The sequence below is a fragment of the Agrilus planipennis genome, unplaced genomic scaffold, assembly GCF_000699045.2.
Source record: "Agrilus planipennis isolate EAB-ADULT unplaced genomic scaffold, Apla_2.0 scaffold86, whole genome shotgun sequence".
NCBI lineage: Eukaryota > Metazoa > Arthropoda > Insecta > Coleoptera > Buprestidae > Agrilus > Agrilus planipennis.
Window position 1 is genome coordinate 810,171 of NW_020438863.1, and position 14,817 is coordinate 824,987.

The 14,817-nt window shown below is 36.7% G+C and overlaps 2 protein-coding genes across 4 annotated transcripts in view; one reads left to right on the top strand and one right to left on the bottom strand.

Annotated features, from left to right (window-relative positions):
* Positions 1–14,817, bottom strand: part of LOC108735692 (zwei Ig domain protein zig-8) — a 202,207-nt gene that overhangs the window by 107,387 nt on the left and 80,003 nt on the right. The window lies entirely within an intron of this gene.
* LOC108735694 (zwei Ig domain protein zig-8) overlaps positions 1–14,817 on the top strand; it is a 59,104-nt gene that overhangs the window by 36,059 nt on the left and 8,228 nt on the right. The window contains exons 2-3 of one of the 2 annotated variants that reach the window (XM_018467773.1): positions 5,955–6,127; positions 13,183–13,393. In XM_018467773.1, coding sequence (XP_018323275.1) covers positions 5,955–6,127; positions 13,183–13,393 — 384 coding nt within the window. Of the gene's footprint in view, positions 1–5,954; positions 6,128–9,711; positions 10,398–13,182; positions 13,394–14,817 lie in introns of those variants that run through there. The other variant, XM_018467774.1, reaches the window with a different exon arrangement.

The following is a 14,817-nucleotide window of genomic DNA, read 5'->3' on the forward strand; positions in this document are numbered from 1 at the left end:
CAAACCCCGACCTAATTTCATTAGAAAACTGATTAAAATCCGTCCCTTGCAAGCCCCGTGGAGAGTTTTTGCGACGGAGACGCAAACTTTTGGTAGCTAGCTAGTTATTGAGAACAAGTTGCACATGTTTCAGTGAAAAGCATTAACAAAATAAATTGCTTTAATGTTGTGACAAGTCGAGTCGTGTGTCTTCGGTTTGGTGGAAACTTTCGCCAAGTCGTTAATTACAATTTCGGTTTCAGGAGAACATGTGCCGCGAACGTTTAACCGGAAAATGGCATTCGTTTCCGTTTAGGGGCGTGACGGGAAACCCTTAAACGATTGCCATTTTATTGCACACAAAAACCAACGTGAAAATTTTCAAAAATACATCCAACACTTCCGTCCGTCAATGCTCGACACAATTTATTTGATATATTGGATTAAGGTAGGGCAACTGAGAATGAAATAATAAGTAATTTTTCTATAGCGCACGCGCTTTAACTAGACGCAAATAGTCGACACATGGTGGGAAACAAATGGGCGCCTACCTAGTTAGAGCCAACACTGGTCATTTTATTCTTTGTTTTGACGATAATGTAATTGTATTTCTGAAGAACGAAGCACTGAAACAGTGAAATTGGAATTCAAAATTCAACTTAGTAATTGGTCATTAGTTTGGCGAGTATGTTTGCAGAGATAAAGCCAATGAGAGATGTGTGAAAAACTGGTAACTGGGTAGGTACTAATTAAAATGTTTAAAGCCGGCTAAAATAAAATACTAAAGATTTTATGGAATAAATAGGCTGAGAACAATAAATTATGTGCGAGTAGCTCGAAATTTAGGTCGAAAGGAAACTGGAGAGGAAAACAAGCTACGTGGCAACCAGGAAGCGCCCACAGTCAAAAGGAAACCTTTTCCTACGCCAACACTATCTACACTACAATTTGAATAGACGAAACTCGTTTTGTATTTTTCCAGCTTCATCGTGATTTCTTATTTTTGAATTTTTTGTTCTTACGTAACAATAACAACGTATATGAACCGTACGGAATATTCAATCATGGAAGCAACACATAAACAGTAGTGTATAGAATGTCGCCATCTATAGATTATACTACCTACTAACTGAAGCAAACATAGGCATTCTCAATAAATCCACCAATCAAATCACAGGAACTCTTTAAAAGAATAAATCTACTTGTGACAGAGCTTACCAGAAGTAATTGGTGTAGTATTTGAAACAAATTAATTATCATTGTACAAACGCCGATAACAGCTGAAAAACAGCTACTACAGGAAGCTGAAATAATTTTTGCCAGTGCAGGTGTTGTTCGAGTACCTACCGATTAACGTATTATTGTTCATCAAAATTTTTGTCACCGGAAACATTTAACAACGAGGGTTTTAGTACCTAAATAATCAATGGCTCTCATTAACCCCTAACAAACTGTGACTCTATCAGCAAAAATCTGTCGATAAATACTTACTTTAACGAATGCCATTATTAAATTGTTCGACGTAATAAATGATCTAAACAATTGGCAAAATAACATTTTTGTTCATTTGGACATATAACGTTAGATCTAGAAGACAAACAAAAGCTTATCTTTACATTCCTGTGGTTTCACCAGATGTAAGCTATAAATACGAATTGCACACAGTGGTTAATGGAATATCTCTGGAAAATAACGTATAGTATCTTAGGTGGTTCTTTGTTGCTACTTTCCTAATGGAAAAATTCTTTAATTAAATACAAGAGGGTGCAAATAAGAACAACTCAAGCAAAAAGATTATGTCAGAAAGTGCAGAAAAGCTCAAGGAAAGCGCTTTCAATGTTTTTATGGGAAGTGAAGTAACTAACAGCATCGCCATCACATGCATTTACTATTAGCTACTGCACTTCACACTTAATCTAATTTAACAAACAACAAACAAATTCATGAGTATAAAAATACAAAAGAAACGCAGCACAAGTAGCAGGTTATTGTATACGGCATTGCAATGTCGCATTTCCCTGCGCGACTTATTGAATGTGGCGTTGCATTGTCGCATTTCCCTGCACCCTTGTCTGTACTTTCAATTTCTTCGAAAATAGTGAACTTTCGGGCCACTAAACATTTACTCAATGTTCTTGTTTTATAACGCCTTGTCACCTCCTGCAAGCTTGCTACTTATTTCACGAACAACCTGTATAAATGTACGTATAATTTTGGCGTAAACCATTTTATGCTGTGTTACAATATTGAATAGATTACTGCGTCAATTAACGGCAGCGAAATATATAATTCAGAGGAGTCTTTTATCTATTTTCAATGTTTAGAATCTCATATACATATGTATACATATAAATGTGTAGGTATAACGGCAATCAAATGCAAAACTCTACACTTGCGCCTATTCAGATTAATTTTTGAAAATTTACGGTCCACCGATCCTCTATCGGTATGAATGAACCTATTTCCAACAATTACATTTGATTTTGAACAGATTTAATTGAAGCACATCTCCAAAGCATCCCAATATACATATTCACCTATGTGCTTATGTGTACACTAATTTGTTCTTGTCAACGTACCATAAAATACGGAGGGTTGGAGTAGTTCATTAACGCACATCCGCTCACATATGTATTCACACCATTTCTGGACGAGTCCTGTTGACTTTCGAACGTTCCGGAATGTTTACGTTATACGAGAACTTATTAGTGAGAAATTCCACCTAATTTTTTCGAATTTACCAAACATTTCCTCATATTATAGACCAATTGGACTTAAGTCTTCATTTCCGACAGGCGCTATATACCAGATTGGTACCAGAGCAGAGAATGAGTTTCGATGGAGTTGAAGTTCTCCTTCCTGGCAAGCGAATTATTTTCAAAGCGAATCTCAAGTAGGTAATTAATCCAAAGAGAAATACCATTGAAAGCTAACGAGTTATAGAATATTGTGTTTTAAATCCTTCCTATTATTGCTATTTGTGGGATCTAGGAGAATTTGTAAGATCGGAGGTACAGATGTGAATTTGATGAGACAACAGCTTCTCCGAATGAATATTGATAATTTTCTTTAGATGACGATACAGATGGTGTACAGTGTACACTATGATGTAATTAATTACGCCATTATAACGCCGAAGCATATCCCTCTAGTGTTTGGTATTCATGAGGATTTAGATTATTGTTTTGCTGTTGCTAACTACGTCTGAATGGTCATCCAATTTACGTTACAACCAATCTACAAGCAAGCATCCAGCCGTGTTAACGCTATACGTATATTGGTGGACGATTAATTTATTCAATGTCTATAAATAGGACAGAACAAGATGTTTTGGTACAGCATGCTATGCGACAACACAAGTGGGAGAATGTGGAACAGATTTCATTACAATTGTGTCACGCAAGCTTCGGGTGTTTCAACACAATACGAGACCCCACAAATTCATCTGTTTTTATCCTATTGGAAACGCACACAAACTTTTAATTAACAACGATAAATTTTGATTGAAAACAGGAGTAACTCAAGTTTTAATTCAACACGATTGAATTGGTTGCTGGAAATTTAAAAACCACTGTGTTGAGATTCCTTCTTTTAAATTTCACACATTAAAATGTCCTGTGAATTTGTTAAAGGAAATTGCTTCTCCTGTTATACCTAATCCAGGCTATTTCAACGTATGAATGTGTCTGTGCATGTCAGTTACAAACGAAAAGTCGACAGGTGAAAATTCCTGGATAACCGGAAGTCTCCTGATATGAAACCCTTATCTTCGACTACGAACGTAAACTGTCCTCTAGTGAGCTCTTTTGATGGAAGGTCTCAATGTAATACCCCGGATATTGTTCCACAACCCACTTAGACTTTGGGTTCAAGAATATAACACAGAGACGCTGAGTTGCTACTGTACTTAGGTACATTTGCATGACAATGGAACGATTACAAAGTGAATTTACAACTAAGAAGGCCTGTGTTTATTTGTTAACGATGCTTTGATAAGCAATGATCACTTTAAAATGAGCTGTAAGGAGCTCATCTAGTACTCTACTTGTACTCATTCCAAAAACAAGCTCCATATCCTCTAGAGTTTAATTACATTAAGAACTGCTAATTTTCTGTCAGAGACTTATCGTAATACGTTGAAATATTGTATGAGTAGATAAGTCGGCCTTAATCTTGACATTTTTCGAACGTAATTTTGATGTGAAACGTGTGGTTTGAGCTATCCTGGATTTAGCAGAGCCAGGCTACGAGGAATTAGCAAGCGAGCGCGATAACTGCCGATAAATCTTTCCGAAATGTGCTGACATAATCTTTGGCATACAAAACGAGAATATAGTAAAAAGTCCAACTCGGCGAACAAAAAAAAGGAGGTGAGGCGAGGTGTGGTGGAGGGCGTGCAGCCCAACCCGATCCGCACAATGTCCTTGCCCGCTAATAATCGCATTTCTCGAGTTTCCGTTTTCGATATGATTTCCTTTCTAGGTAGAGATTGGTTTGCTGGCCGTTTGCCAGGCCCGATTTCTTGCCACGCGTTGTTTGAATGTTTCCCATCCAACAAATTTCCGAATTAGGTGGTTTCGACGAAAATACAATGTCTGCCACGGCTGTATTATGTCGCCGTTTCCACAGCAATCAGCGAAACGGAAGAACTTTATCGCAACAAAATATATTCTGACAATAAGCTTATTTTTCACCTCTGAGACGACCTTTAAGTCACTAGTATTGAGGCGTTGTTCCTTTTATAGTAATGAAACACTAAAATTTCCGTTTTTTGAATGTAGCCCACAGTGCGACTTTGTTAGAATAAAGCTTTTTACATATACATTTTTATATCTGATTAGTATTGCGGAATATTAAAAGGGTAACATTTGGAGGCACTGTAGAGTGCGTCTCGTGATAGCACCACAACGTAGGGGATGTAAAGCATAAGCACAAAAAGTACCCCAGTTAACGAGACATCAATGATTGAGAACAGTTACCGCGTTTTCTTATCGACGTTCGACGAAACACACATACCTATTCGTGACCTTCGCAACTGCTGATACGTAGACCAGTCAATCTTACGTAACAATTAGTAACGATCTGCATTCGTTACATGGAATATGATCGTACTAGGTAAACTGACTAGTAAAAACAAGGATAGATGGTAAATAGTTCACTGCAATCGACGGTCGAGTCTCTAGATGGTAGATTCGGGGCCACATCAAGCCGATTCAGGAATCTTTTACCATGATCCAAGTTTTTTTATGGTTTACTTGAATCGTGTAGAAAAATGCAAGGACAGTAATATCGTCAACCAGCCATCCACCCGTTCCTAAAACGAGACTGAAGGGTACATTCCGCCCTATCCTTCATCTTTCTAATAGTGTGGAACTGTCCGCTCATCCGTATTAGTAACTGGAATAGGAATGAAATACACACAAGTTTGTTTTCTTTTTAAGTTTATCTATACATAGATTCAATGGCCTATCATTCTCTTTGTAAAAACAACACTATCATCCAAAATTATTGTTGTAAACTTTTAGAAATCCTTATCGGTAAATATTATACGTGACTACGTTGCGGATCAATAGAATCAGGGTTTCGGTTTAGGAATCTGTTTAGTGGCTAGGAGAACCGTTTCACACAAAATCCACAGCTTTTCGCCGTTGAATTATGGCTTTTCTTTCACCGTGTCGAGTACGAATTTCAACGGCTGTTACTCTAATTTACAACATGCACTTGTAGCACATTATTCAGGTTGTAGAGTGCTACCACGTTTAACAATGGGTATTAATTCATGTTAATTCAGGTCACTTACCGACCACACTGTTTACAAGACTTTGCCCAACAGGCTAGTCCAAAATTCGTGGGTTTACATGTACAACAATCCCTTGTAACTAATTCGTCAAGTTTGTTCTAATGTTTAGATAACATTAGTTAACACAAAATAAATAAATAAACAAAGTCTCTGATGTTATTATTATTTGTTTCAGGTTTCAAAGTGAGTTCAGGTGTAGATGATCCATTGAAGAACTTTTTCTGGGAACTGCCATCAACCACACCTGCCGAGCCATTTTTTGATACTACCTTCGAGTCAAACATAACTGGTTTAGTTGGGAAAGCTGTCCATTTACATTGTAGAGTAAAAAATTTAGGAAATAAAACGGTAAATACTTTCATATATCAATGTTCAAATAACAAGGACAGACGTAGACAAAGACAAAAGTAAACATTTAAAGCAGTGCAAAGTAAAACCTTTAATTGTAATAAGTGCACACTTCTTGTTTCTTTATCGATATAACGGTCTGTAACTAGCTTTTTAGGTCTGGACATCGCAAATCCGGCTCGAAGGACCATGTTTCTTGTTTCCGTGTACTTTCTTTCTTTCCTTTACTTATTAGAAGGATCACCCTAACTATTAGGGAAACTCGTTACGGTAACAATAGTAAGTTTATTGTATCAAAAAATGAACTGAAAACGTTATTCTGCCAAACAACTTGACATAAACTTCTCTTAATTTTAATAGAGTAACAATACACATCATGTAAGATGCTTGTAAATCATGTCGAACAAAACGTATTAATATCGGCTTCATTTTGAAGGTTAAACTTATATTTATCGTTCTTTCGGTGGAGTAATCTTCGTATGAAGCAAAGCACCATAAATTTTAAGGGTTACAGAAAACGCTTGTTGTATCGATTCCTTTTGGCGAGAAACTAAGCGCAAAACAAAACTGCAAAACCTAGTCCTAGTATATATTGAGCATAAATCGTCAAAGTTAACGATCCTGCGGCACAAAACGCCAACATTTTCATACCGAACCACAACACAACGGTGTTTTCTTTAATAAATTGTTTTCGCGACACAAGAGCCGGTGCAAATTATTTAATTTTCGGAATACGCCACTTTATTGGGCAAATAAATGGTTTTCACATCGCTAGTCTGGTGTAATTAGATTAGATCAAGTAATAATAACACAAAACACTACAGGAATTAATTTTCATTATTTCGTCTTATGACAGCCATCTAACAGATGAAATGCAGGGAAAAATATTCAAGGAAAATTCATGTAATCCGCGTATTATGAACATCTGAGTGCATAGGTACAATAAATATGAAAAACGGTTCACGTTACGTATTGTCCTGTGAAAAATCGACGGTACAACGAAAGTAAAATCACTTTAGTTGCATGTATGTACGTGCAAGTTCCTGGAATTTTAAAACTCCTTAGAATTACTTGATTCCGCACTGGTCGATATAAATCATAATCATTTACTTGCAGCGTCTTCATTGTGCATTCTGCATTCAATGTTCGCAGGTTCTTTGCATTTCAAATGAACTACCGAGTTCGTTAGCGAAATGTTTCCAGTTTGACGCCCCTCGAATAAACTGACGAAACAAATTCCAAATTCATCCGCGCCTCCTCGATAATGTTACACATAATCGTATTGTAATAAAAAAAAAGAAACATTCATGTCATAACCTACGGTTAGTGTATGTACTTAGGTACCTACGCACATGTATTATGCATATATGCGATTCATGGTAATGGTGGAAAGGCGTAGTATCAGGAAAATCGCCAGGCGTACGGAAAAGCGAGACCACAAAGCGGCCACTCCATCGTTTGCACTTTGCCTGGATTCTTTGGAACCTCAAACATTTTAAAAATAGATGCCGCCACAAGAGCAAAAACGGTCCGCTTTGACGTGAAAACGTTGCAAGGGAATTCCCGGTTCCTGCTATATTCAACTCCTTCTATACACGCTTTATTTAATAACCTCTTTAATGCTTCAAACAACCAGGAAATTACCGCCACAAGCTATCTATAACGATCTGCGTTTAAATTTTGATGCTTATTTCAGTTAGAATGTTGATTTTGGAGAATAAAATGATCCACTTCTAATAACAAAAGGAAACAGAGGTCAGCCGGTGGGCGTTAAAAAATAAAATAAAAAAAATACTTCAAGAAATATGGCTTACATTAAATCTGAACGTTTCACTGTCGGGAGTCCGTTCTGTTTCGCTTTTCCGTGGCTGAAAGAGGGCAAGTTAAAAGAAAAAAAAAAAAACAGAAAAAACCCATCAAGCTCCGTTTCAAAATCCCTAATGATGAATCGCGGTGTTCCTTAAGGATGCGAGAGAGCATTAACTAAATGCTTCCGGAACGCAGAGAAGAAGAGCCGCGAAAATAGTGCGATAGGGAAGAACGAGCACCCTTGACCGGTTTTAGAGGGAACCGAGCCGAGTGGATTTTTAAAGAGTCCTCTAAGTTTTCAATCGAACACCGTTTCATTGTCGTCAGTCACTCGGAATGCTGATGAGATCGGATCGGACAACTGACGTCTTCATTCGACTTTATAGAATTAGAGGAAATTGAAAAAAAGCAAGAAAGATGTGAATATTCTCACAAGGAGACGATCTCGGATAAATAGAGGTCACAATAGGTATTTGAAAGAAAATTTTTCATGGAAGTTATCCCGATTATATACAAGGATGACTTCATCGAAGCATCATAAACAGTAGACGAGTCCTAGTCTAATGAAGTTGGTCAGCTGATGCTGGAAATACAGAAGCGCTTTTAGAAAATATGTTCAACTCTGAGTTTTCCTGGATGTTTTTAAAAGTATTTAGCTTCAAGATAAATATAAATATTCAATTATTTGCTCCATATGCTCCACTGAACAGTTCCTTCCAAAAGTTTTGCTAATTCATTTTGTAGCAGTCCAATATTTATAGTAAATGTGGTGGTCACTTCTCTAAACCGTCACATGTAATTTTCGCTGGCCTCTATTGAGAAGTTTGATGTACAACAGAGGCTTGTATAATCGTCATTCGAGGAGGAAGTTTTAAATTCTAGTTCATTTAAGTACACTTAGTTCATGAAGAATAGTCTACTTGTGAAATTATTCAAAGAGTCATTAAGCTGCTGCAACATGCCAGAAAAGGAATTAAATATGGTCGGGGCTGACTTGCATATTTAACGTTACATTAGTTCGCGAAGCTTTCGCCGCTTGGCGCGGCTATATCATTTCGAGGAATCGCTGGCCGTACGCTTTTTCTCATTTACTTCTTTTCGCCGGCTTTTAATTAAAAATAGAACTTGTCCTTCCTGCTCCTTCATGATGAAAATCCTCCACGGATTCTTCCTAAATTCTTCCGCTATATGTACTCTAGCAAAGTGCTTTCTTACCAACATTCACAAACCATAAAATATCCAATACAAACGGCAGGAACATCGCGAAATTTTAAATTGCACTCTCCTCAACATTTAAGATACATACAAATTAAACATTCTTTATATCCATTTCACGAAATTACTTGATACAGAAAAGAAATATCAAACTTCATCTTTTAAGTCGCAAGCTAAAATATTATCTTCGTCTATTCACTATTAGAAATTCGTATGTAGTGGACTTATTTAACTGAATAACATTTCAATGACATTAGTTTGTAGGCTTTTAATTAAAAATTGTAAAATTCTTAGATTCAAGCAAAAATTTGGTTGAATTTCGTTGATACAGCGCTCAATTTCGTCCTTTTGCCAAATACCATTAGATGTTATTGCCTAACCAGGCGCAATTTTCGGAGAAAACTGATCCGATCAAGTCCAGTCATACGTCTGCACCAAACATACGTTCTGGATATATTTGTTTCTCGACAATCATTTTTGGATTTTTCGAACACCTAATAAGTACGACAATTTTGTCAACTGTCAAAGTCATCAAGATCAAAATGGGTATTATTGCTGAAGATAAAATCAGCATCCAGTTGTTGTTCCATTCAACGAACTCTCATAGCTGTGCGTGGTCAGTCAATTGAACTTTGTAAGCATAAATATGCGAAGTCCTTCATGTTAATGCAGCGTAGAGAGCTTCCTAATAGGTCCAGTTGTTACTCACGATGCCAAAATGGTGTTCCTGAATTCTCGGCACAACCTACGTACTGCTTCGCTGTTTTCTACTGAACGACATGCCAGAGTTTATAACTGATCACTATTCCGGCCATATTTTATGCGAAAATAGCGAATTGTAACTGCCAATCTTCATTAGTTTTATTGCTCAACAATAAAAACGTCTTGTTCTTTCGTGTATAACCCTCCATCTTTAACAAGCCTGAACTGTCAGCTGTCACGTTACCTTTTTTCAAATCCTTGAGTGAATTTTGAGACACTTTTTAGTTCTTTGAAGCAAGATTGTCAAAATCAGGAGCATGTGACAAAAAATGTTGGGTCCGAGACGAGTTGGTTGTAGAAAAAGAGTTTCGGACAAGAGTGGGGTGTAATTTATGATGGTCGTGGAAGTCATTTAGCCACATTGATAAAATGAATTGCCAAGACAAGATAGCGGCAAACGGGACATTCCGGAATGACAACAAAGAAGAGAGACAAGGAAATGTTCCGGCATCAGATGTAAACGTCGCTCGACAATATGTTCTCAGTAAGTTTTAAACCGGAAAATCTCGGAAGAAAAGAACGAAAAGACCCTCGCTTTATTCGCGAATTAAGACGTGAAATGCCCGACTCGAGCCATCGACTTTTGAATTGAACATCACCTTCGAGAAGCACTTTACTCAAGTGACGTAATTCAAAATGTAATTTAAACTGCCTGCTCGCAAAATTAAACGAGAGAGAAAAAATGCAAAAATTGATTCGTCCAACAACGGAAACAAAACGTCCTGCATGAAACAAGTGCATCATTGAATACAATCCACTTGGAAATGTAATTAAACTCTAGAACGTCAAAGTGCTGTTCTACACGCGGAACCGGTTAAATATGAACACGGCTCACTACCTACTCGAACAATAGAATTTCGGAAAATCGATTTCTGCTTTACCTTTTCAGCGAAGGTATCAAGAAGCAAAAAAAACATAACGTCGACTCGACAAATAACGAATGGAGAATTAGGAAAATTCAACGGTTAAATTAAAAGGAAATCAAAATGAAGCTGTGATACAATAAAGAACAACTCTGTGTAGAGATAATAGCGTCTATGGGAAATCAAAAATTATACGTAAAAAATCAGATATTTACAGGGCTATAAATAAAGTTACAATAATCATTGTAATATACCCTCTGTAGCCACGGTATTTTCAATATCAAGATCATATGTACACCATACTTGCATTATCCAACACTAGAGCCTAATCTCATCAGAAAATCATATTTTCTTTTGCAATTGCAAAGGTGTCGTAAACTTTTGTGAACAACACACTTTATAAGTACCTATGAAAGCATATCAAATGATGATATTGAAGAATCGCGTCGTTTGTTTTCAAATCCTTGTTATTCAGAAAGGCGAAAAGTTTGCCCAGTACACAATTTGTTTCCTTGTTCGGTTGCGGCAACATGGAACACTTTTAAGAAAAGAAAAACTACAGTTTACAGTAGTTTGGACAAATGTGGTGGTTCTACGTCTGGTGGGGATTTTCTAAAACTCCAGGATTTTCTTTCTTTCTTTCTACTCTGCGAAACAAATTGTAACTTTCGAAACAGGCATTCAATTGAGTCTGAATTTATATAGAGAGAGTAGCTCGAGATCCAGCTTTAGCATGGACGCTCTTGGTTTGTAGGAAAAGTACTTATATGTATTCACGGGAATGCCCCACAACTTCCGGAACTGGAACTGGGACTTTCAAACTAATTACAACGATGACTCGTCCGTCTAATGCTTCAACCCCTTGCCCTTTAATATTTAAAACCAGGCGACTTATTCGCAGAAACTGAATACCAACTGGCATACTTTTCTAGTCTTTCAAGCCTTTTACTAACAGAAAGATATTAATTACCCAAAAAAATACTAGTCAAGTGCAATGGAAAACCCTAAAGGAATGCCAGCTTTCATAACAAATTACATTTCAAGTTTTTTTAATGGAAGTCTTCTTCGGTAATGTCGGGGACTTCAACATTGTCACGTAGAAAATTAGAAATAAGCTGTTCATGTCCTGTAAGGATTTTAAGTATCAAGTTGCAGACATTACCAAAGAAAGCATCCAAACTGATATTCTCAAAAGTTCGCCCCTATATAATATATATATTTGAGGATCAAATCGATATCCATTCCACCATCGACTTAATTCCTTATTGAATGACATAGTTGATAGAATATACCTATGTTATTTATAATTTCTAACATACTTTAAGGCCCGCATGGTTGAGCCTTTTTGGTGAATCCTCATAAACTTTTTAACTGCATCTAAAACTGGTAAAAGATACGCCGTAGAGCCACTTATTAGAATTCCTTGACATATCGTAAAGTCTCTTATAAAAGCTGTTACTGGCATAACGTTTATTCGGGGATCCGTATTATTTTCTTAAGAAATTCTTTACGATAGATATTCTTCCATACCAGGAAAACGTATTTCATTTTACGGCCTTCCTTTCTTAAATCGTAAATAGGTTTCATGGTATCGCTAGCTTGTCGCTCTCGTAGTCAAACCCATAAAGGAAGGCATATACGAAATTCAAAATGATTACAAATTACAAATAATAGGGATAACCAACGAATTATTTTAAAAATTATATTATCAATCCAATATCAGCTACAAATCGAGCTGTTTGCTAGAAACAGATTTGTCTAATTCCTTTTCCAAACAAATGGCTTTTTCAATTTTCTTGATAAATGGCCGATATTTTTTAGAGCGAACTCGAACGGAGTTTTATTGGAATATGCTTTTTTCTTCTAAATCCAATTAGTTTGTACGTTATCCGCCGATTTCTATGGGGAAATTGCTCCTGTATTAGAAAAGTGACTTGCAATTCCCGCTCTTTCTCGAAGGGGCCTGAAAACGGGAGATAAGTAAAAATAAACACAATTTGTCAGCGTTCTCTTGCTTCCTTCGTAATATCTGAAAAACAACCTTAAACTCTTTTTTCTTTTAAAACCCTTAACTGAGTTATTCTTTCTGATATGTTACTTTGCTTCCCGTCTTGTTGATAGATGCGAGAAGAATCGTCTTTTCTCGGTAAATCGTGAAAACTTGTCTCCCTGTCAAAATCCTGTAGACGCCTATAGTTGTAAAGTGAAACCTCTAACAAGAAAATATACCCACCTTTACCTTTTATTAAGACGTAATTTTGTTTGTAAAAAGTAACAAATACTGAACCGTTTCCATTTACAAGATTGTGGATACATAAGGCAGTACCAAAGTTATATAACACGTTCTACGTCTACGCTCAATCTTTCAGTAACGTTCCTATAAGTGTTTTTCTGCCATTGTTTCAGGTTTCGTGGGTTCGACATCGCGATATTCATCTTCTAACTGCTGGTAGATACACGTACACATCTGACCAACGTTTCGAAGCGGTCCATCTTCCTCATTCCGACGAATGGTCCCTCAGAATCAAATATCCGCAGCGAAAAGACACGGGGATCTACGAATGTCAAATAAGCACGACTCCTCCAGTGGGACACTTTGTATATCTGACAGTTGTAGGTAAGGAAATTTCAACGCTGTCCTATTACTTTTTTGAAAACCAAACTACTCGATTTCGTTCATTGAAAAGAAATGTAGTAAAATATTAGAATACCTCCTTCATTTGATACAATGTCACAAACGAATCTGATACAGCTACTTAGATATGTACCTACATAAAACTCCAATTTTATGTCCAATCGGAGAAATTTCTAATAAAACGACATATCGTCATAATGCGATATAGGAGAGTTTAGCCGTTATTGTTCAAGTTGAACGTATGTCGATTTTTTGTTCTGTTGGGAACTGTGATGCAAATGAACCGATTTTAAATCGACTAAAAGTGCAGAAGAAAGTTTGAACTTCGGATGGGCGACTTGCAACAAAATGTCATAAAGATCTTTATATTCAAAGTGCTGAACAAGACCGGCGGGATTTCCATTTTCTGCTCGTAATTTTACAACAATGGCGTGACCAGAACGTTACCGAAGCGGCAAGATGTATATACCAACCTCGAGCATTAAAGGATAAAAGGGGTTCCACGACGTGTCCCTATTTATTTTTCGCCTCCGTAAATATCCCACGAATCCTTTGCTGCTTCGGTAACGTATTCAATTTGAACTTGGTTCCTCAAGCAAAGATTTCCACTTCTTATGGATTTTGTATTTGGCCACGTGAAAAGAAGAAACTTTTATTTGTTCTTTTTATTTTTCCAGTGACAAAAGATTTCGCAGCAAAAAGAACACTTGCTATTCAATCCCTTCTCTTGTCGCAAAGTTTTTATTCGTATTATACAGTCGAGCTTCTCTAACTCAAAATCTTTTCTAACTCGAATATGTTTTTGTTTCCTTGTCTTAGGTTACATACTTTTATTCATTCTTTTTCTCTAACGCCAGATTAAAATGCGCCTTATACATCACCAGTTGCCACCTTAATTCGAATTTCTATCAATTTTCTTCGGAAAAATTAGTCCCAGTTCAGATTTTTAAACGAAACTGTCACTGCAGCACTGAGCGTTATATTGTAACCGCCAGAAAAAATTCTGTTAGTAGTGATACTACCGGGGTTCTGGATCATGTCGATGACCTTTCAACCTTCAACATCATCGTGCGTGATACCGTAATCTAAGATTGTGCTATTAAAAATGGACTTAACAAAAGCAATATAGCTAGAAGCGATGTATTTAAAGCAAAAATTAAATTGTGACGGTAAAACAGAAATTTTCCCTAACTCGAATTTTCTCTAACTCGAACATAACTGATAGTTGCATTCACAAGTTTCATGTTAGCGAAGTTTGACTGCAGGCAAATATTAAGTAACATTTATTCAGGAACTCATTTCGTTTGGCGTAGATTTCTAGCAACAACAAGTGAGCAATTATATAATCAAAGTTAATCACAGCAGCACTTCTACACAATATCTAGACACGTAGCTGTACGGTGTTA